At 45.3% G+C, this 21,839-nt stretch overlaps 1 protein-coding gene across 1 annotated transcript in view; it reads left to right on the forward strand.

The window, feature by feature from the left end:
- CFAP61 (cilia and flagella associated protein 61) overlaps positions 1-21,839 on the forward strand; it is a 250,124-nt gene that overhangs the window by 173,721 nt on the left and 54,564 nt on the right. Inside the window, exons 21-22 of the mRNA XM_060397508.1 lie at positions 4,137-4,315; positions 16,458-16,750. Of these exons, the coding sequence (XP_060253491.1) occupies positions 4,137-4,315; positions 16,458-16,750 (472 nt within the window). The remainder of the gene's footprint in view (positions 1-4,136; positions 4,316-16,457; positions 16,751-21,839) is intronic.

Genomic DNA, 21,839 nt, shown 5'->3' on the forward strand with positions numbered 1-21,839 from the left:
AAAAAACTGTGTGCAAGAGCTTACAACTGGGGTCCCCGAGCCCCTCCACGGCTCTTGGCACATCCTGCAGACCAAGAGGAGCCTGCCCCCACGCCGGGCTGTGGGTCGTCTCAAAAAGAGGAAGGATAAAAGCGTCAGCCTGAAGTCAGATGAGTCAGTGTGGCCATGGGAAAACCGTGGCTGGGACTCCCCACGGGGCAGTACTCTGGGGAAGCCAGGAGGTGGGGCAAAGATGGGCAGCCAGAGGGTAAGAGCGAAAAAACAGATACATGGGGCAACAGCAAAAGGTGTCAGGCAAATTCATACCGCTGTTAGGAGCAGCAGCAATAGTCACATCCAGCAAAGCAGAACTAACTGGAGAAATGCAAGAATCCCCATTTCACAGATGAGGCAACTGAGGTGCCATGAGGCTGAGGCCCAAGGTCAGACAAGACAGATTGTCCACAGTCACAGCAGGGTGGCAGACTAGGGGCTAAGGTTAGAGCCCAGGTGGTCTGGCTCCAGTTCTTCGTCCTTGCCTCTCTCTCCTCTCTCCCTCTTTCTGTGTCTCCTTCCCCTTTCCTTCCTGCTCTCTCCCATAGCTGTGGTGCAGAGGTTACCCTTGATGGCTTTTAAAAGTTTTCACAACACACAAATTCTGGAACTTAATATTTATAGCTAGAGTCAGATAAACAGGTTATTGGGCTTTTTTTTTTTTTTTTAGTTTTTTTATTTCATTAAAAATATCTGGAGAAAAGCAACTCAGTTCTGGTAAAATGGCTTCCAGGTGTCATCAGGAACCCAGACCCTCTGTCATTTGTTATTCTGCCTTTATAATGTTTTTCTATCCTCAGCATCTTGTGGTGGCTGCTGTGGTTCCGGCCATTTCATGTGCAAGAGGCAGGAAGGAGGAAGGACTAGGGCAAAATGACTTTTCACTCTGCCCCCTTCCCTCCTGCTTCCACCCCATCCCTCATCAAGGATGCCTGCTTATCTCTCTTGACTTTCAGGTCATAAGTGGGGAAACATTCCAACTGGGCATATGTCCCGGGAATCCGTTCCTAAGGAAGAAAGGGAGACAGAATAATGAGTAGGCCAGCAGCATCCCCTGTTGCCATATTAACTTGCTGAGAATGGGGTGGCCAAGAGGCTCCCACCAGCAGGTGATGCTCAGTCCTGACACTGGAGTGGTTGGGAAGTCCCCTGCTTCTCTCCAGTCACAGTTCAGTGCCAGGTTAGTGGTGGCAGAGAACCTCTGGTTTGGGGAGCTGGTACGGATGGGCTTCTACATTGAATGCCCTCCTATTGAACTTTACTCCCTCCTGTCACTGATGACATCATGTGATTTTCCCCCGTAGATCCTTTTTGACGTATTGAGTTCTGCTAAACTCTGTGTGGGCAACTTAGTTTGGGAACTTAAAAATTCTAGCTTGAGTTTTGCCTGTTTTGTGACATGCTGCTGTGCGAATATGAAAATGTTATCCCTTTCATTTCTAATTCTTTATAGTTTAGAAATGTGCAAAAACAACTCCACCTGCTTCATTGCACAGAAGAATTATATGGGTCTTTAGGCAGCAGTTACATCACAGGATTGTAGCAAACTGATTTTCATTTTTGACCATATTCCTTTTTCCCCTCTTTTCTGTGTTTTTTTTTTTTTCTTTCATCTGAGCACACACTATCTGGAATGATAAGTTGTTTGATAAACTGAGCAGCTCTCAGTTTGCTCTTCAGCTCTGCCTTTTTCTGCCAAGGATTTTTCCTGATTTGTTAAAGCATGATTTACGAAACTGATAGAATGTTACCCCAATTTCATTTTCTCTTAACTATCAATACAATGCTTGTAGTTCTGATAAAGTTTCAAACCTCTAAGGCACAGTATTCCACACTGTGCACTTTAAATCACTCACCAAAGCCCCTGGTGGACTGCTTTATACCGACTGCAAATGTGATTAATACCAGAATTTTACTGTGATATTGCTAAATAAGTTATATTGCTAATAAGAGATTGCCACCACAGTTTTAGTTGCGATGCATAGGCACGTGCTAAGTTGCTTCAGTCGTGTCCTACTCTTTGCGGTGCTATGGACTGCAGCCCTCCAGGCTCCTCTGTCCGTGGGGATTCTCCAGGCAAGAATACTGGAGTGGGTTGCCATGCCCTCCTCCAGAGGATCTTCCCAACCCAGGGATCAGACCCACAGCTCTTACATCTCCTGCACTGGCAGGTAGGTTCTTTACCACTAGCACTGCCTGGGAAGCCCTTTAGTTGTCATAAATGACCATAGTTTCTAGCCAGCCTCCTCACAGAGAAAAGACATCCAGGTTTCAAAATTGATTCTGTTTTTTTGTTCTTTAGTCCCACTTGAAATTGAATTACATACATCACAGTCGTGTAGTCAGACTTTACTATTTCTCTTGAGGAAGGACGTACCAGCAAGTTCTCCAAATGTCATTTGGTGGCACCAGCCGGCATTCACAACCCCCTCATGGCCAGGGGTTGCTGGTGGTCCTCGGGGAGGAAGAGACTTTCTGAAGCGTGTGTTGGTCTCTGCGGCCAGTGAACACTTTACCGTCTGTAGCTATAGGAGTCTGGCCTCACATCCTTAGGCCTCAGGCCACAAGTGCGCAGGACGCCGGCTCCTCTGATAGAAGCCAGGCTGCCTGGGTGTTTCGCCGTGGGTTCCAGCCTCGTCATCTCCCATAATCTCCACCTGGCCGCCAAATGCTACCCAACAGGGCAGCAAGGGGGCAGCCGGGCACACCCGTCTCACTCTGCCCTTTAACTTGGCTTCCACGACGGCGCCTGTCTGTTTGATTTTCATTTGAGCCAAAATAATGAACAAATCAAGAGTCCACAAAAAAAAAAAAGACCCAAGTGTCTGGCATTTCTTGAGAGATGAGATCTGGCCAACCAGAACCCCAAGACTACCCTGGCAGTGACTGGATGCAGCTGAGTCAAGGTTGAACACTCTGGCTGGGGGTCCGGGCCATCCAGCTCATCACAGCATCCTGGACAACGAGGACCAGAGCCAGCCCGCATCCGTGATCGTGTTGGGGCTGTTCCTTTTGCTATGGCAGAGGAAAGCTTCCGTCTTCACTTGTGTCTGTGTCAAAAGTCAGGGAACAGGAATTATACTGGAAGGGCTCTACGCTAAGTGGGAGAGAGGGAGAGAGGGAGAGAGGGCGAGGCTGGGGAGGCATGCTTCTGTGAAAAAGTGAGACAGAAGCCACTAATTTTCACAAGTAAGTGGTAGTACACTTCCCTCACTTGGTGCCTCGACACTCTGTGTACTTGACTTTCAATCCCTGATACAGTTGCTTCCATGCAGGTTTGTTTGTTTGTTTGTTTTTACCAAAAATTGGCACGTCAAATGCAGCTCCACAGACTCTTCCATGACCCCGTCCCGCCTACGGGAGCAGGTGGATCCTGGTTTCCCTTCCCTTGACCCTGGCCAGACCTTCATGATGAGCTCCGTGACTGAACCTGGCAGGAGAGCCCCTGCTGGACTCCCCAGGACCAGGTTAGAGAAGACAGTGAGCCCTCTGGACTGCTGACTTCTCCCAGGACGTGCACCCTGGAACCCAGCCACCCAGTTGTGAGGAAGCTCAAGCCGCATGGTGTTCATGTGGCATCATGTCCCCTGCCCCAGCTGGGACCAACCTCTAGACACAGGCTGATAATGATTTGTCATCTGTTTAAACACCCTCCCTGTCTTCTTGGGGAAAGAAAAAGGCTTGAGTTCATCTCCAGGTGATTCCAGCCCCTGGCCGTCAAGTCTCTACCCGCAGCCTTCAGGTCTTCCCAGCTGAGGTCTCCGAAAAGACCTACTGTGCCCCGTCTTTGCCCTGTCTGCATGGCTGACCTCCAGAACCTGGGAGCCTCCTAATGGTTTCTCATGACTGAGCTTTGGAATAATTTGTTATGCAGCATCAAGATGACCAGGGCAGTTCCTTTTGAGAATTAGCTCCAAGTGGCCACTTCACCCGTCTGGTTTTTGTTTTGTTTTGTTGTTTTTTAAATTAAAACCTGATTCTATGTGGAGACGGAAAAAGGCACAGGTGTGCTTTGTTTATGTGAATCAGTCAGTCAATGAATTAATTACTGTTTGAACGCTTCACCTGTTACCACTGAAATAAGCATCCCTCTGTAATGCACCTCAGGTCCCATGCCCGACGGAGGTGGATATTAGCCTCCATCCGACCAACAGAGAAGTTTCAAACAGCTGCCTGCGGCGGTACACCGGCCCAATTCCCTGCAATCATTTCACCCTCAATGATGAGGAGGACTGCCTGAGGGCCCTGGCCTGGATCAAGAACAACTCCATCACAACCGAAGGTAAGGATGCTGGTTCCCGTGCATCTTTTCAGAACAGCGTTTTCTTTCCATAATGAGTCTTATTCTTCGTCTAGTTCCAGTGTATAATTAGTGCCTAATTAATTCCAACCAAATCATTCATCTGTCATGCTTTGTTTTCCAGATTAATTTACAACTTGTTGTCATTTTTGGATACCCAGCATGTTTGCTGGGGGAAAGAAAAGGGCTGGAGATAGTTTAATTATCTATAATTATTTTATTACACGAAATGAATATCCGAAGAGCAAAGCATGGCTAAAATCATTAACTAATTAAAGAATAATTTAATAAGCAAACATGTTTAGCAATTATATGGAAAATATGTCTCCTTTTGTGAGGCTGAAAAGACCTCGGAAGAAAAAGAAAGGTCTGAGTCATAAGGGCTCTTTCCTCTCGCCACCCATTGTTCTCCCTCGTGGTTGCCCGCACAGTCGTTCCCGCAGACACGCACAGTCGAGTCGCCTGCCACTTCCTGCATCCAAATGAGAGGGGAAAGCATTTGTACAAATGCCTCTGCCACTCAGAAGTGTCATCTTAAGTGTCTTCCGCTCTCCTGCTTGGGTTCATGGAAATTGTTCAACTAATAGAATAACCAGAACAGGGCCTCGCTGCCGGTTTGTCTTGAAACCCGGGAGTCCACTTTTAGAGGTGACTTTCTACAGCCTCTGCATTTTACTGAAAGCACAGAGAGGATCAGGGCCTCGGTCAGGTTATAAACTACCTGCAATGGGCTGGTCTTCTAATCCAGCCTTCAATTTGGTTCAGGGATAGAAGGATCACTACGTGACTGGAGTATGGGGAATCCATATATATACAGTCAAACATATTAATCTATAATGTATTTATTTAAATCTAATTTTGTCATGTTATTATAATTAATGTTAATTATTATGACTAACAATTAGAACCCACCTGCCGGTGCAGGAGATGTAAGTGACACAGGTTTGATCGCTGGGTCGGTAAGATCCCCTGGAGGAGGGCATGGCAACCCACTCTAGTACTCTTGCCTGGAAAATCCCGTGGACAGAGGAGCCTGATGGGCTACAGTCCATGGGGTTGCAAAGAGTTGGACACAAATGAGCAACTTAGCACAGCACATTGTAATTAATGTTAGTTATTATAATTAATATATTAAAATTATATACTTTCTTCTAATTTTTAGTGGAACTTTTTGGTTAACTCTAAAGTTCCTACACTTATTTCATTAAAAATAAAAAATAGATATCAAAGGACATTCAATACATTGCTGAATTCAATTTTTTAATATTTATTGGCTATTTGAATCAAAATATATACATAAGATTGGCCTGTTTTCTCTTTTATGCTTGACTTGTCAAGGTCTGGAATCAAGGGTATGCTAGTCTCACAAAATGTTTTGGGGAAACTTTCCACATTTTTCTGGGGTCAGAAATACTTTGCATCACCTAAAAATTAGACAGGAATAACCCATAAAACCAACTGGGTCTGGAACCTTTGGACAGGTGTGGGAGATACATATATATACACATATATATATATATAATTACATATATATAGCTGTATACTGGGAACCCAGATTGAAACTTGATGAAGTATTTTAATATTTGCATCAACACTTGGTATTATTTTCAGTTTGGATCTTATGTATTTAAACCTGTTTCAGTATTTTAGTTGTTCTTTAATCACTGCCCTATGACCTAAGTACACTTAGGGAATAAGTGACTTTTACCGTAAAGGGCCAGACAGTAAAAATTTTAGACTTTGCATGGCATATGGTCTCTTTTACAACTACCCAACTCTGCTGCTGTAGCAAGATAGCAGCCACTGACAATGTGTCAGTGAATGGGCATGACTGTGTTCCAATAAAACTTTATTTACGAAAACAGGAGAATCAGAGTGTTCAGAACCATGCCTTTATCCATACAATCTGTGACATCGTTGTTTTTGTTGTTTAGTCGCTCAGTCACATCCAACTCTTTGTGACACCATGGACTATAGCCTGCCAGGCTCCTCTGTCCATGGGAATTCTCTAGGCAAGAATACTGGAGTGGGTAGCCATTCCCTTCTCCGGGGATCTTCCGACCCGGGGATCAACCCAGGTTTCCTGCATTGCAGTCAGATTATTTAATAGTCGGGCCACCAAGGACCCATTTCATCAAGCCCAGACCTCAAAATGTAACTTAAACTTGCTGAAAACACAAAAACCAGTGGTTTAATACAAAATATGATTATGTCTTAGGACTGTGCTCAGTTCTGTTATAATGTAATATTTTAAACAACTGTTGGCTGTTTTGAGAGTTAGGATTCAGGAATCTTTTGACCAAGAAAAGGGCCTTTGCATGTGGCAATGCAAGCTTTTTTGGTTTTTTAGTTTCCTTCTACTCTGTAGACCTATTAAGCCTTCTCTTGGCCATATTGCCCTGTCAGTAACCACCGGTTGAATAGGAATGGTGATTGTGGACTTTCTCGTCTCATTCCTATTTCAGCTGGAAAAGTTCCCACTTCACTTTCAAGAAAAGTATGCCTTTTAGATGTTTCTAGGTTTTAGTCACAGATAAGTGCTGAATTTTATCAAATGCTTTTTTTCTGCATCTGTTGAGGTGATAAATAATTTTTTCTCCTTTCTCCATTAATTTGGTGAGTTAGCTTAATTGATTTTTGAGTGTTGAACTAACTTTGCATCTTGGAATAATTCTTACTGGGTCGAGATGAAAATTCCTATATCCTTATTCCTGGAATCAGAATGCTAACATATTTAGAAGAATTTTTATGCCTGTGTTCATGAGGGGTACTGGTGTACAATATTCTATAATGCAAGTTCTTAACTCTGAATGCTTATGGCAGAGTACTTAGAAATTCCAAAGAAAAAAGTTCTTGGCTTTCAAATGGGGGAGGAGCATCCATGCTATTGCATTGCCTTAACTAGTGGTCAAAGATGGTGACATTCTGGTACCCACTTAAAGGGAAATAAATGATTTTGCAAGATTTAAGAATGTCTCCCATTAGCCATTGCATAAAACCCATTCATACCTGTTTTTGTCTACTGAATGAACGGTTAGGAAGTTGGTAGACATTAGCTTCCTATCTTAAAAGTAGGCTGCTTTCCAGTCCATTGCTTAACAATACCCCTGGGGCATCTCCCAAGTGGGTTGTCTAAACAGTCAGAGGCCCGGCCCAGGCTCTGGAAGGCATCTGAGAAACCGATCCAGCCAAGTTCATTCAACTTAGGCTAGTGACCCTTTTCAGAGGACTCTAAGAGAAGTTGCAGTCCATGGGGTTGCTAAGAGTCGGATACGACTGAGCGACTTCACTTTCACTTTTCACTTTCATGCATTGGAGAGGGAAATGGCAACCCACTCCAGTGTTCTTGCCTAGAGAATCCCAGGGACGAGGGAGCCTGGTGGGCTGCTGTGTATGGGGTCGCACAGAGTCGGACACGACTGAAGCGACTTAGCAGCAGCAGCAGCAAGAGAAGTTGGGAAGAAAAACGTTAACCTCCTGCCTTGAGGAAGCTCTTTCTCTTTGTTGTTTTTCCATAATTAGAGTCCTATTCAGATGAATTCAATTAGTCCCATTCCAGATATCTTCCTCACATGGGCTGCTGTGAGGAGCAAACAAGATTAATAAGCTATTTCATGTCCAGCTCAGGGTCATGTCTCTTACATGGTAAGAGTTCAGTCATATAGGCTGTCATTAGCATTGTTACCACCACTACTGCTGTGCGATGGGGTTGTTGCTGTGCACGAAGGTTCCCCGGGTGTACATCTCAGCCCCTGCCGTCCTACTGATGGTGCAGTCTAGCATGGTCTCTACACAAAAGATAGGGATCCGTGTACACCAGGCACCAGTCTGGTTGTAGAGGGGCACCATGGCCTTCATGGGAGCCCAGGAGAATGTGAAGTTTGGAGACAGCTTCCCCAAGGAGGGAGGATTTGGCTCAGCCTTAAAGGATAAGCAAAGGAAGAGAGAGGCTGGGAACGTCTGACGTATCCAAAACCCATGGCTCAACAACTTGGGTCGGGCAGACTCTATGAAGGGCAGCAATGAGATGGGAAAGTGGAAGGGTGAGGGGGGAACTTCAGTGTCCAGCCAAGTCCAGGTTTAACTGGTTACTTTTTAGAGGTTGGGGTCCCAAGGGTGATGCTGTGCACACAAGAGCCCTGCAGAAAGGGGAGCCCCCATCTCCGGCGCTCACGGCAGGGTGAATTGGGGTTGGAGGTGGAGGCCGCCATGCTGGTGGGGAAGGGCTAGAAGCAGCCACCTTTAATCCATTTGGTGGTCCTCTTGGCACAAGACCGCATCTCGCTCATTTCCACATCAGTGATGGGCCGATGGCATTTGAAACAGGAAACTAGAAGTTGGCACTCCATGAAACGGAGGAGCAGAGTTTTGTCCTGCATCCATTACCGTCACTCCGCCTGTCAGCTCTCGGTCCTTAATTACGCCAGAAAGAATGTGGACGTTTTTCATCAGAGTTAGCTTTTGCTCCCTCGTGCTAATTCTCCTTTTTATCAGGAGTTCCGGGCACTGAGGATAGGGTGCTTCTGCCAAGAGCCTGAGAAAAAAATCTCCTGTGTCTCATGGGTGGGGATTGAGTCAAATGTCTACCCGAGAATCACAGCCTGAATCCTGGGACAGTCCAGGCCCAACTTGAAGCCCAGGGGCTCAAGAACAGGGGCTTGTTCTGAGGATGGTGGAGGGATTGTTCTAGAAGGATAGATGGATTCTAGGTAGCAGAAACAATGATTTTTTTTTTTTTTAACTAAGAGGAATTTAGCTTTCCTCTGAAGTTCTGCCCTTTGGAAATGCACAAACATCTCCCCCAAAGTATCACCAGTCTCCCCCCTCCAACCCCCGGCTCTGTTTTATCATGCCTCCCTCTGCTTCCAAAGGAGAAACAGTTGTTCTGTGATGGAATGAGTCCAGTCTGAAGGAAATTATTTCAGGGGCTCTGGAGTTGGATGGGTTCATAGATGTAAATTATCCTAAACTATTAGAACTGCTCCAGCATCCTGGAGAAGAGCTGACATCACTGGCTTTCAACAGCAAACAAAACCCGGAGGGTTTAGCTGGCGGGGTGGGGGTTCAGATAGAACCCAGCAACCTAATACATTATAACAGTTTATGGCATTAATTGAAACTAATTGAAATTCAACTGCTATTACCTCTGTACTTTCCATGAAAATGAAAAGTAGGATGAAAGTAAAGTACAAAAAAATCCACCGCCTTAATGGCCCGAAATGGATCAATTATTTTCATCTTTAGCTAAATACAGTTTACTGCCTTATTAAAAGCATGTTTGTAAGAAAAGTATAACATTAAAATTCCAGTGCATGAATCACTGAACAAAGCCCTTGTTATGCTATATCTAATATATTCTTCCTTTTTCATTTGGCAGAGCAACATGGGACAGGTCAGGCTTGGGTCATAGAAATCTTATTCTTTAACTTATGAAAAATAAAAATTATATTCTCTGGTCTATTCACAGACATAAAATGTTTTTTAAATGAGTGTTTATTTCATAATTTATAAATATTATTTGATATCTATAAAAATTCTTTCATTATCTAGTTATTTCCAAAAGTTAATTATACAGATAAAATGCCAATTAGAGGGTTTTTTTTAGGAATGTGTTATATCAGTTCAGTTCAGTCGCTTAGTCATGTCCGATTCTTTGCAACCCCATGGACTGTAGCACACCAAGTTTCCCTGTCCATCACCAACTCCCGGAGCTTGCTCAAACTCATGTCCATCGAGTTAGTGACGCCATCCAACCATCTCATCTTCTGTCATCTCCTTCTTCTCCCGCCTTCAGTCTTTCCCAGCATCAGGGTCTTTTCCAATGGGTCAGTCCGTCACATCAGGTGGCCAAAGTGTTGGAGTTTCAGCTTCAGCATCAGTCCTTCCAGTGAATATTCAGGACTAATTTCCTTCAGGATAGACTGGTTTGATCTCCTTGCAGTCCAAGGGACCCTCAAGAGTCTTCTCCAACACCACAGTAGTCATATATATATATATATATATATATATATATATATATATATATATATTTAGAACAAGTTTTATATCCATCTGCAAATATAGTGTAGTGGTATGAGCATGCGTGTATGCTAATTCGCTTCAGTTGTGTCTGACTCTTTGCGACCCCACAGACTATAACCTGCCAGACTTCTCTGTCCATGGGATTCTCCAGGCAAGAATGCTGGAGTGGGTTGCCATGCCCTCCTGGTTCTCAAATCAGACCTGGCAGGTCTGAATCCTGCTGAACCATCTACGGCTGTGTGACCTGGAGCTTGTCACTTAACCTCTCTGTGCTCAGTTTTCTAGAGAGCATAATTAAACTTTTCTCCTGGGTCTGTTCTGGTCATAATCATTCTGTTTCTTTTGATGTGGAAAAGGAATTATAATTCTTCATCAAAATACAATGGAATATGTAAATATACATGCATAGAAGTCATTTAAAGTACAGAAATTAATGTATAACTCTTGTTTCCTCTGGTCTTAAAAATGCATTTACTACAAAGAAAAATTCTTATTAATGTTTGTGTGCATAATTCCTAAATTTATTTCCTATCCTCTCAAGAGGTGATTTCCTGGCCAGAATGTCGGATCAGAAATTCCTTCCCTGTTCTTCTTTCCAGGGGATGATTTTCTTCCTGGAGAATCCTCCCATCTCTGTATCTTGGGTGTATTTGCCTTGTTTTGCTGGTCACACAATCAGAGTTGCTCGTGTGTTCATTTATAGCATCAAACAAGAGAGTAGCAAAAACATCGCCTCTCCATTCATGGCAACATTTCAAACAGCAGGTCTTAGTGCTTTTTCAGCCTCAGGTGGAGAAGCGACAGCTCATTGGAGTGGTGATAGGACTCACCATGTCTCCTGCTCCTCTTCAGCTGGGCTGTCACTGCTGCGGGAAGTCCCTCTTACCTTTGGAAGCTCCCTTGCACATTCGGTCCCAAAGGTCGCTGCAGGTGGGCATGAGAGAGAGACTGGGTGGTGTTTCCAGCCAACTATAATTACAGGGGCTTTCCAAGGTTGTCTTTCTTTCTTTCTTTCTTTCTTTTTTTTTTACTACCCCTCTGTCCCCTTTACCCCGCCTCCTGATTCAGCTCTGTAATCTCCCTAATGCATAATTTATCCCCTAAAATGGACAACAGAGATCAGCCTCCCATGAAAACTGCTACAGTTCTATTCCATCACCCTTCCTTGAAAATCAACCCAGTCTGTTCTAACCATCGGTTACCATTTGCCATTTCCAAGTAGGACCGCCTGCCATTTCTCCTCTGTCAGCCATCAAATCAAGTGCAAAGACTGGCTGTTTCTTATCTATTCAATAAATTGAGCTGCAAAGAAGACAATGAGCAGATATCTTAGCATACAACTGATATCCAGGGGGACATCCTAAGCTTTTCCACTCTATTTCTTCCATACATGCAGGGGCACTTCCAAAGAACATACACGAATGCATCTCCTTCTAAATATTTGCAAACACTGTGAGTTACACAGCACCGAAGTAGTAGAACTACATGAGCTGGATGAATCTTTAATGACCTGGAGTTGTCTGATCTCTGAAGCCCGCTGTAGATGACAGATGCTGGGGGTACCACATACCCTGGGGCTGCTTCCCACACCACCCCAACAGCCATCAGGGTGTTTTGTACCAGGGGGACCCCAGCCACCCCACCTGGCCCTCTCAGGCTCGGACACACTGGCAGACTCTATTGCCCTTACAAAGCCATTTTCACTGCTGTTATTTATGGCCCAGTTTCCCCAGCCCCCCTCCCACCCCACAACCACTTTCTTTCACCTACATTTATTTGTTTCTTTATTTGGCCGCGCCAATGAGGCATGAGGGCTTCCCAGGTGGCGCTAGTGGTAAAGGACCTGCCTGCCAATGCAGGAGGCGTAAAAGACATGGGTTCGATCCCTGGATCAGAAAGATCCCCTGGAGGGTGGCATGGCAACCCACTCCAGTATTCTTGCCTGGAGAATCTCATGGACAGAGGAGTCCGCAGAGTCGCAAAGAGTCGAACACGACTGAAGAGACTTAGCACGCATGCATGCATGCAGCATGATTTCCTCCACCAGGCATAGAACCTGCGCCCCCTGCTATATAACAGAGTCGTAACCAGTGAACTTCCAGGCAAGTCCCTCATTCACCTACTTTTAAACCCTTTCTTGCTTCTAACTCAGCCAGAGATGATAAAATCTATTTCACTCCCCCCCGCCTTTCTTTCTCCAGTTGTTTCCCCCTCTATCTGTCCTCCCTGATTCAGCCCCAGATCCACCCAACAGTCCGCAGTACGGTAGTCACACAAGGGGCTCACCTCCCTGGAAAATATCCTTGGTCCTGGGTTTAAGTGAGAACCAACACACTAGGGGTGTTACTCTATACTGTTGTGTTGGAGGCACACACAATTTGGGTTACATTTAGAACTGGGTAGGATTTTGTGGGCTGGAAGAGAAACCCAGTAGCCAGATCTAACAAGTTTCTGTCTTACAGATCTCAAGTATACAATCCATCCTGTAGCTGGTTCAGTCTTTCTTTTTTATTTTTATTTTTGGTTCAGTCTTTCTTGTGGTGCCAACTCCGTAGTGCACAGCAGGTAGAAGTGCACAGTAGGAAAACCTGGCCAGAGTGAGGGTGTCCTGCAGTAAACATTGAGAGGACCCAGAAGGAATGCTTAGTCTCGGGTCAGCAAGCTGATAAAGCCTAAACACTCTTCCGTGCATCTGGCCAGGAAGCATATTGTCCTACCTGTTATAGAGAGGCTCTGTGTGGAGCCCCAAGGTGGGCCGGGTGAGCCTGAAGTCCACCCATCACTGGGGAAGTGATGCAAGGAAGGCAGGTAGAGAAAATCTTTGATCCTTGGAAGCCTCACCTGGCTGGAGGCCAGATCCTCTACTGGGGCCCAGACACGACCACAGCCACAGCCCAGCCCAGGGGGCTTTAAGAGCCCTGGTTCCAGGATTTCCCTGGTGGTCCTGTGTTGGGACTCCTCGTTTTCCACTGCAAGGAGTGTAGGTTCAATCCTTTGTCAGGGAACTAAGAGCCTACAAGCCATGTGGCATGGCTAAAAAAAGGAAAAAGAAATAAGTAGTTTTTAAAAAGTTCTAGTTCCATGCAAGTAAAATTGCAATTGCAATCCATGCAAGTCCTCATCCATGCAAGTAAAATTATTCTGATAAATACAAACAGTAATATTTTTTACCTAGATTGATTTGTCCTGAAATGAATACATTAACAATCAAACTCTTTACTGCTGGATTTTTTTCCTGGGGATTCCCCAAAATATAAGCCTTTGCTTCTCCTATGAATTGTCTTCATACTTATATTTTTACTTTTCGCTTATGAAAAAGTTACAGGCGTTTGCCTGAAGCCAATGTTATTGATAACAATTCTGTTATTGTTACTGATAGTAATAATAATACAGGCTTGTGTATTAAAAATGTCTACCTTTGGGCCTGGTATATCAGAGTCGTGAGATAAATAGGAATTGAATCTAAAATTTTTTTGCAAAGTAAAAGTTGGAAATGATACAGAAATAAGTCACAACTGCACAAAGATAACGGAAAGAATAGTCCCCTCCCCGCCTCCCACCCTGGAGTAGGAATGCTTAAAAGCTGAAGCACTGAACCGGCAAAGAATAACAGGCTGACTTCATAACATCGCGTTTTGTGATATTCATGGAGGGATGTGGTTTGACCTGTGACTTGTTATTTAGGTAGTAGAAAATTATAATGGGATTCTACTCTGTTTTGTGGGATGGGACAATGTAAATAAATGATCAGTAAAACATGTTTAGATGAAAATTTTAGATGACATCACATAGGTCTCACATAGGCATAGGCACACACAGAGTGCCCAGTGTAACTATGATTTTGGAATGTTATTCAATGAATACACACACATACACATCTCTGCTGTGGAAAGAGTGTGCTTCACCCCCTTGGGCATGGGTTTGGCCACTTGACTTGATTTGGTCAAGGGAACGTTAGTGGCTGTTGCCAGGAGAGCCTTGGAAAGTGCCTGAGCAGTCATGCCTGCCCTCCTGCACAGCTCCCAAAAGAGAATATGCCTCAGGTTGCTATTGGTCCAAAGAGGCTGAGAGAAGCATGGTGGTACTGACTTGACACCAACCATAGCTTGGAGCCATAGCAGCCAACATTTGTCAGCCTGCAGACCTGTGAGCTGACCTGCCACAGGCTTATTGTTCCTTTGGCATTGAGTTTGAGGGTAGCTTGTTACACAGCATTATTGTGACAATAGCTGACAGTTACAATAACCAAAGTCTCATGTTTGGGGGAGGTGTTTCAAATTACATTAAAAGACAAACTAAAAAATAACTACTTAGAAGTTAGCATATATATATATATATATATATATATATATATAGAGAGAGAGAGAGAGAGAGAGAGAGAGCGAGAGAGAGAGAGAGATCTAATTTAAATACAAGAGGTTTCATGAAACGTATTATCTTTTGAAGTCCTCAGACTCTCCAACTGCCTACAATCTGTGGGCAACCCTGGCTAAACATACAACCCTTTGATGACCCCAGCAGCCTGGCATTGCTGGGGCTTCTATGAGCCTGTAATGAAAAAGCAGAATAGTTGCTAAAAGCCCACATAAAGGAGAAACTGGAAAAATAATGAAACTCTGAGTTGCATGAGGCCTAAACGCTTAACCTGTTACACGGAAAATGAACGTTGTTTTCACATGCATATTTGAAAGAAGGGACAGAGGCCCTCAAATTTGGACAATGTGAGGTTCAAGTTTTGGCTCTCCTGGTGGGCTACTTCTTTGTTTTGTCAGACCTCTAGGAGCCACGTTTTGCAGCAGGTGGGTACCTCAATAATTTAAACAAAATATTGGCTCTTTCAGCCAAGGAAAATGCAGCTTACTAGTGAGTCTGAACAGGGAGGCAATCAGAGCCCCCAGATCAGAATGTCCTAGGGAAGGCGGGGAGGAGGGGCCCTGCCCCTGGCTTCTTTCCCCATTGGCCATCCGTGTTTGAGAAAAGGAAGTAGGCGAGGACTTTGTAGAAGCTCTGAAGCTCCAAAAAACGCCTGAAAGCGATTCCAGTTCCTTTTCTTCTAGGCAAGTTCCTTTTCTTCTAGGCAAGTAAGATAAGCCATTATACCTCCTTTCAGTTTGATTTTTGCATAATTTATTCCACAAAATTGAGTAAATACACTTGCCATTTATTTTGTCTCTTAAAATTCCTTTTCATATCATTTCACAAACAGAAAGAAAAAGAGAGATAAAGTTTAGTGATAAAATTGTTACAGCTTGCCTGAAATGTGAGTCCACAGCAGTTTCTTTCTTTGTGAAGGGGTAATAATGCCAATTCCATGTCAAAAATAGCATAGAATAGGACATAATACATTTCACTCATATAATAGGATCATTGGTCTTAAAATTTATATCATTATCAGAAGAGCATATGTAATTACTTCTGTAATATTTTTAAGAAATATAAATAAATTGTATCGTGAAAATGCTCTCACACAATAGAAATCTTTCAAGATTATTTTATGATTTTATTTTTCCTCACCAAAAGAATACCCATCAATCTCTCGCTAGGTCTTAACACATTAAATTGTAAAACTTAGGATTTGAATCTTTATAAAATTATCTGTTGCAAAGCACAATGTTCTAGTCTTTAGTTCTCAAAAAAAAGTTTCCTTGAAATCAACAATTAAATATTAAAATATCCACACCATCATGCACACGACTATTTCTTTTAACCATTGTCCTTTTCATGACTCAAGAAAAACTTGCATTTATTGCAAACTTTTGCCATTTTTCCCCCTTAATAAGTATAGCAAGTAGAGGACAAAAGCAAGATAAAAGGTTTTATTCTCAACCGTTTCATTTAGCATAATTTCAACTTTCAAATTATAGGAACATAAATGAATATCCTACTTGTGTGTTAAAAGTACTTGACTACTTTGTGGGATGTTGTGTGTCCATTCTTTGCGAAATTATCTTGGTTGCCGTTGCTAGGTAACACCACTGGCTTCCCACAGCTGAAAAAAAATGAGAGGGTTGGAGGGAGTAATTCAGCATTATTAGCGCTTGACTAATAAGGTTATTGGGGTTTTTTTAAGCTATGTATCTTAGCAATTTGCCCCCTTTTCTAGGGAACGTCATCATCTATGGGAACTCAATTGACACATACACCACTGTGGAGACCCTCTTGAACCTGGGGGTCAGGGGCTCCTGCATCCACCTGGTACAGCACCCGCCCACATCCATCATCACCTGCATCAACGACTGCGCAGTGGAGGGCGCGATAGAGGAGGCACTGCAGGCCGCGGGGGTGAATGTGTACCGGGACGCACTGCTGGCTCAGTGGAACAATGGGCTGTACTCGGACCCCATCCACACCGCCAGCTTCACCACGCCCGCCAAGCCCTTCCAGCTCCCCTGCTCCGTAAGTAGGTCACTGGAACCTCACCTCTCTCACTTGGGAGAGCTACCAGCTTTGGGGTACTTGGGGTCTGAAAGGTGGTGGGTGGTGAACTTATAGTCACAGTTTCCCTGCCACCCCTCTCCAGCCCCTTCAAACTTTGAGCGTTTCTGTTGCCACATAATGAGCCGCCCAAACCGAGTGACCTCAACCAACAGTAGTCATCCTTGCGTCTCTCTCGTGGTCCCCAGGTGGGAGCCAGCTCATCGGGCAGAAATCCCTAGAGGTCTTTCCTGAGGGTGAAAGGGGACTGGGTGGGGCTGGAACCATCTAGAAGGTGTGTCCACCCGCTTGTCTGGCTGCTGGTGTCAGATCAGGCTCAGGTGAGGTGCTGATCAGAACAGTCCCAGACGGCCCCTCCATGGGACTGAGCTGCCCCTCAGCGTGGTGACTGGCTCCAAAAGGACTGGGACAGAGGCAGAGAGGATCGAGAGGGACAGAGGCAGAGAGGATCGAGAGGGACAGAGGCAGAGAGGATCGAGAGGGACAGAGAGAGACAGAGCCAGAGAGAAACAGAGAGATAGAGCCAGAGAGAGACAGAGACAGAGCCAGAGATAGAAACAGAGAGCCAGAGATACAGACAGACAAAGAGATAGAGACAGACACAGAGATCCAGAGATAGAGACAGACAGACAGATGATAGAAACAGCGATAGCATCCCTCCTTCCATGACCTAGCCTCATACGTCAAGCAGCATCCTTCTGAGTCCCGGAGGCAGGTCACTGAGACAGCCCACATGCAAAGGAAGGGGAACTGGACCCCCCTCCTATTTGTGGATGGAGTGTCAGGATTTGAGGACTGCCAGCTCCCATACTTCAGCCACCTGATATGAAGAGCTGACTTATTAGAAAAGACCCTGTTGCTGGGAAGGATTGAAGGCAGGAGGAGAAGGGGACGGCAGAGGAGATGGCATCACTGACTCAGTGGACATGAGTTTGAGCAAACTCCAGGAGTTGGTGGTGAACAGGGAAGCCTGGCGTGCTGCAGTCCATGGGGTTGCAAAGAGTCGGACATGACTGAGAGACTGAACAACCAGCCCCACTGTGAGCAAGTCCCAGGTGTGGTGCTACCGTCTTGCAGTGCATTCTGAGTATCTGCATTCAGAGTATCTGCAAGGTGTCTTTGCCTTGATTCTAGTTCTGACCTAATAGGAGAGTGAAGGCCGGTGGGAGCTGCTAAAGACCCTGTATTCAGTCAGATACTTGGGGAAGTCCCTTCCTCACAACAGCTCTGTCACAGGAAGCACCCCCACTTTACAGACAGAACACAGTGACTCCCCATCAGCTTAAGATCTAACCCAGGCTAGCAGGGCCTCAAAGTGCACGCCGTGTGGACCTCCTAAGATTCTGGAAACAACTACAGTGTGTCTTTCCCCGTGGAACAGGGACTTAGAACAGCTCAGCTCACAGCCTATTCAGGAGACAGCGGAAGCCAAGAGGAAGAGGGGAAGGGGCCAGTCGATGTGCCAGAGAAGCAGGAGACCCCTCAGGGAGGGGGCTGCAGTCAGCATGAGGGCTGGAGTTATGGGGGTCAAGGGTGTATTGGGGGTTGGGATGAAGGATACCAGCAGCCTCTGGTGGGAAGACCACCTGGGGGAGGCCTGTGGGGGCTCATGTGGGTCCATTACCTGGCAGTGTGGGCCGGCCAGCCTAAGTCAGGGCTTCTCGCCCCAGTGCTCTTACAGGTGGGTGCCATGGCCCTCATCCCCCAGAACCTAGACAGGAGGAGCTCAAGGCAGACTGTGTGCCAGAGGAGCTTCCCTACCACCTCTCATTTCATTCTGATAACCCAGGGGATTCTGCGTTCTGCTCCTCAAGAACATTCATTCCTTCCTTCACTCTGCAGAGATTCACTGGACACCTACTAGGTCTCAAGCTTGGCCCTAAGTATGAGGGATATAGCAGTGAAAAAGAAAAAGTTCATAGTATTTTAATAGGAAAGTGACACCATCTACATATGTATGTCACAATACCTATTTAAGAGAGGAAAAATCAAGGTCTTCTCATTGGAAGTTTCCTCCCCAAATGATGATCCTGGAAGAGGTGTACCAAGTGTACCCTGGGGGAATTCTGGGGGTGAGTACACACCCTGCCTAGGGAGCACAGGTACAAGAAAACCTTCCCCAAGAATCTGATTGAATATAGGGTCTGTAGCAGCTCCCATTGGCCTTCACTCTCCTATTGGGTCAGAACTAGAGTCAAGGCAAAGACACCTTGCAGATACTCTTAACCACCTTGATCCAGCATGCCTTCCTGCCCAGACTTCCCCCTAAAGTAATGAGTCAGACCATGGTCCACTGTCTTTGGGTCCTGTCTCCTGCTCCCCTGCTGCTCTGCTCTGTACCACGAGCAGTGGCCTCTGCAGGGGACCCTCCCGGCTGTGTTTCTCCCCACCTCCCTCCCGCCACCGCCCCCCCCCCCCACACACACACAACTCTCATCTGTGTTTGGCCAACAGTAAGTACCAGCTGGAGATTCACAGCTGGCACTAGTGGTAAAAAACCCACCTACCAGTGCAGGAGACGTAAAAGATATAGGTTCTATCACTGGGTCGGGAAAATCCCCTGGAGGAGGGCATGGCAACCCACTCCAGTCTTCTTGCCTGGAAAATCCCATAGACAGAGGAGCCTGGCGGGCTATGCTCCATGGGGTCACAAAGACTCAGACACGACTGAGTGACTTAGCATAGCACAGGTACCAGCTGGGGATTAGAAGCCTAAAGAAGGGAGAAGGGTATTTGTCCCTCTGATCATCAGCTTTGAGTAGCGTCTCTGTCAGGGCACTAGGAGACTTTTGACAAAAGTGAAAGTGGGTCACTCAGTCATGTCTGACTCTATGCAACCCCATGGACCGTAGCCCTCCAGGCTCTTCTGTCCATGGGGTTTTCCAGGCAAGAATACTGGAGTCGGTTGCCATTCCCTTCTCCAAGCCTTTGATGGGAACAAGTATATTCACATCTCCACTGTGATTGTGGGGTCATGATTTGAACTGTGTCCCCTGGAGAGCTACGGTCGTACGCCTCAGGACCTGAATGTGATCTTACTTGGAAATAGGATCTTAGTGGTTGCTGTCAAGCAAAGAGAAGGATTGGGATGGGTCCTAAGTCTGGTGATTGGAGAGAAAGATGTGATGGCAGAGAGGAAGCCCACAGGAAGAAGCCTGTGTGCTGACGGAAGTAGAGATGAGTGAAGGTAGCCGCCATCAGATCCTGAATAGCACAAATAGGCAGCCACCGCCAGAAATGAAGACGAGGCGAAGACGTGTCCAAAGTTCTCTGTCTAGCTAGACGTTTGTCAATTGTATTGATTTCTTTCCCCCAAAGCACCAGCTTTTGAGTTTGTTAATTGTCTCTGTTGCCTGTCAGTTTTCTCTCTCATTGATTTCTGCCCTTAACAATTATTTTCTTTTTTTCTGCTTGCTTTGGCTTTACGGTGCCTTTCTTTTCCTAGTTCCTTAAGGTAGAACCTTAGGGCATTATTTATCGAAGCATTTAAAGCAGATGTTTCTTCTAATACTCCATATTTTCAGCCAAGATGTAATGTTCAGTTGGCCTTATAGGAGCACATGAATTGTGTTTGAGAGATATGAGAGATCCATGACTCAGAACTTGTGTTCCCGGGGACAGTGCTGGATTTGCTGTTCCAGCAATCGGTCCATTCCACCCACTCCTGTGTCTCCACTGTAACCATGTTCTGAATGCCTACACCAAAACGGTATCAAATAACACGATTTCAGTAGAAGTGCTGGTAATTTTCCAAACCCAGGAAAACAAGGGCTAGTATATTTAATGTGCCCATTAATAAAAATTGGAGGCTTCCCTGGTGGCTCAGATGGTAAAAGTCTCTGCCTGCAATGCCGGAGACCTGGGTTTGATCCCTGGGTTGGGAAGATCCCCTGGAGAAGGAAATGGCAACCCACTCCAGTACTCTTGCCTGGAAAATGAATGGAGGAGCCTGGTGGGCTACAGTCCATGGGGTCACAAAGAGTGGGACACGACTGAACGACTTCACTTTCACTTTAATAAAAGGTAGGTTTAGGAGATAAACTGAGCAAGTAGAAGAACTTTGTGGGGATGTTGAAGGAGAATTCTGAGCATTAATGGTCCTGTCTTGCACATATAATTTCAATTCAAATATCTCTCTGTATTTTTCTATGGGTGAGAAGTCTATTTCTATATAGATGGGAAAGGACTGGAGGCTAAAAAGAAAAGAGGAGTAGAGAGACAGACTCAAAGTGAGGGACTCAGAGAAATATATTTTCCCGTGGTCACTGAGTAAGGTTAAAAGCAGAAAGAATTTTATAACAGATTAGAGAGAAAGAGGCTACCTGAATGGGAGTAATTGGGAGAGGATTTGATGTCCAAGTGAACAAAGACAGGTAAAGGGGAAGACTCCTTGCTGGTTCCCTCAGGAAGAAGAAAGGATATCACAGGGATGGTGGACTTGAGTCAAGTGCTGTCCAGCAGAACTTCCAGTGATGGTAGAAATGGTCCATACTTGTGTGGTCAGTATGGCAGCCGCTGCCACCTGTAGCTTTTGGGCATTTTAAATAGGCCACAACTGAGGGTCTGGATTTTCAATTTTACTTACTTTTAATTAATTTAGATTTATTTATTTTAAAGATATTTATTTATTTGGCGGTGCCAGGTCTTATTTGCAGCTTGTGGGATCTTTACTTGTGGCATGCAGGATCTAGTTCCCTGACCAAGGATCAAACTGAGGCTGCCAGCAATGGGAGCTCAGAATCTTAACCACTGGACCGCTAGGGATAGTTAAAGTGTTAGTCACTCAGTCATGTCTGACTCTTTGTGACCCCATGGACTATAGCCTGCCAGGCTCCTTTGTCCATGGAATTTTCTAGGCAAGAATACTGGAGTGGGTTGCCATTCCCTTCTCCAGGGGATCTTCCCTACCCAGGGAACAAACCTGGATCTCCCACATTGCAGGCAGATCCTTTCCCAGCTGAGCCAGCAGGGAAACTGGACCACTCAGTTCAGTTCAGTCGCTCAGTCATGTCCAACTCTGCGACCCCATGAATCGCAGCATGCCAGGCCT

Source organism: Ovis aries, chromosome 13 (genome assembly GCF_016772045.2).
Source record: "Ovis aries strain OAR_USU_Benz2616 breed Rambouillet chromosome 13, ARS-UI_Ramb_v3.0, whole genome shotgun sequence".
Taxonomy (NCBI): domain Eukaryota; kingdom Metazoa; phylum Chordata; class Mammalia; order Artiodactyla; family Bovidae; genus Ovis; species Ovis aries.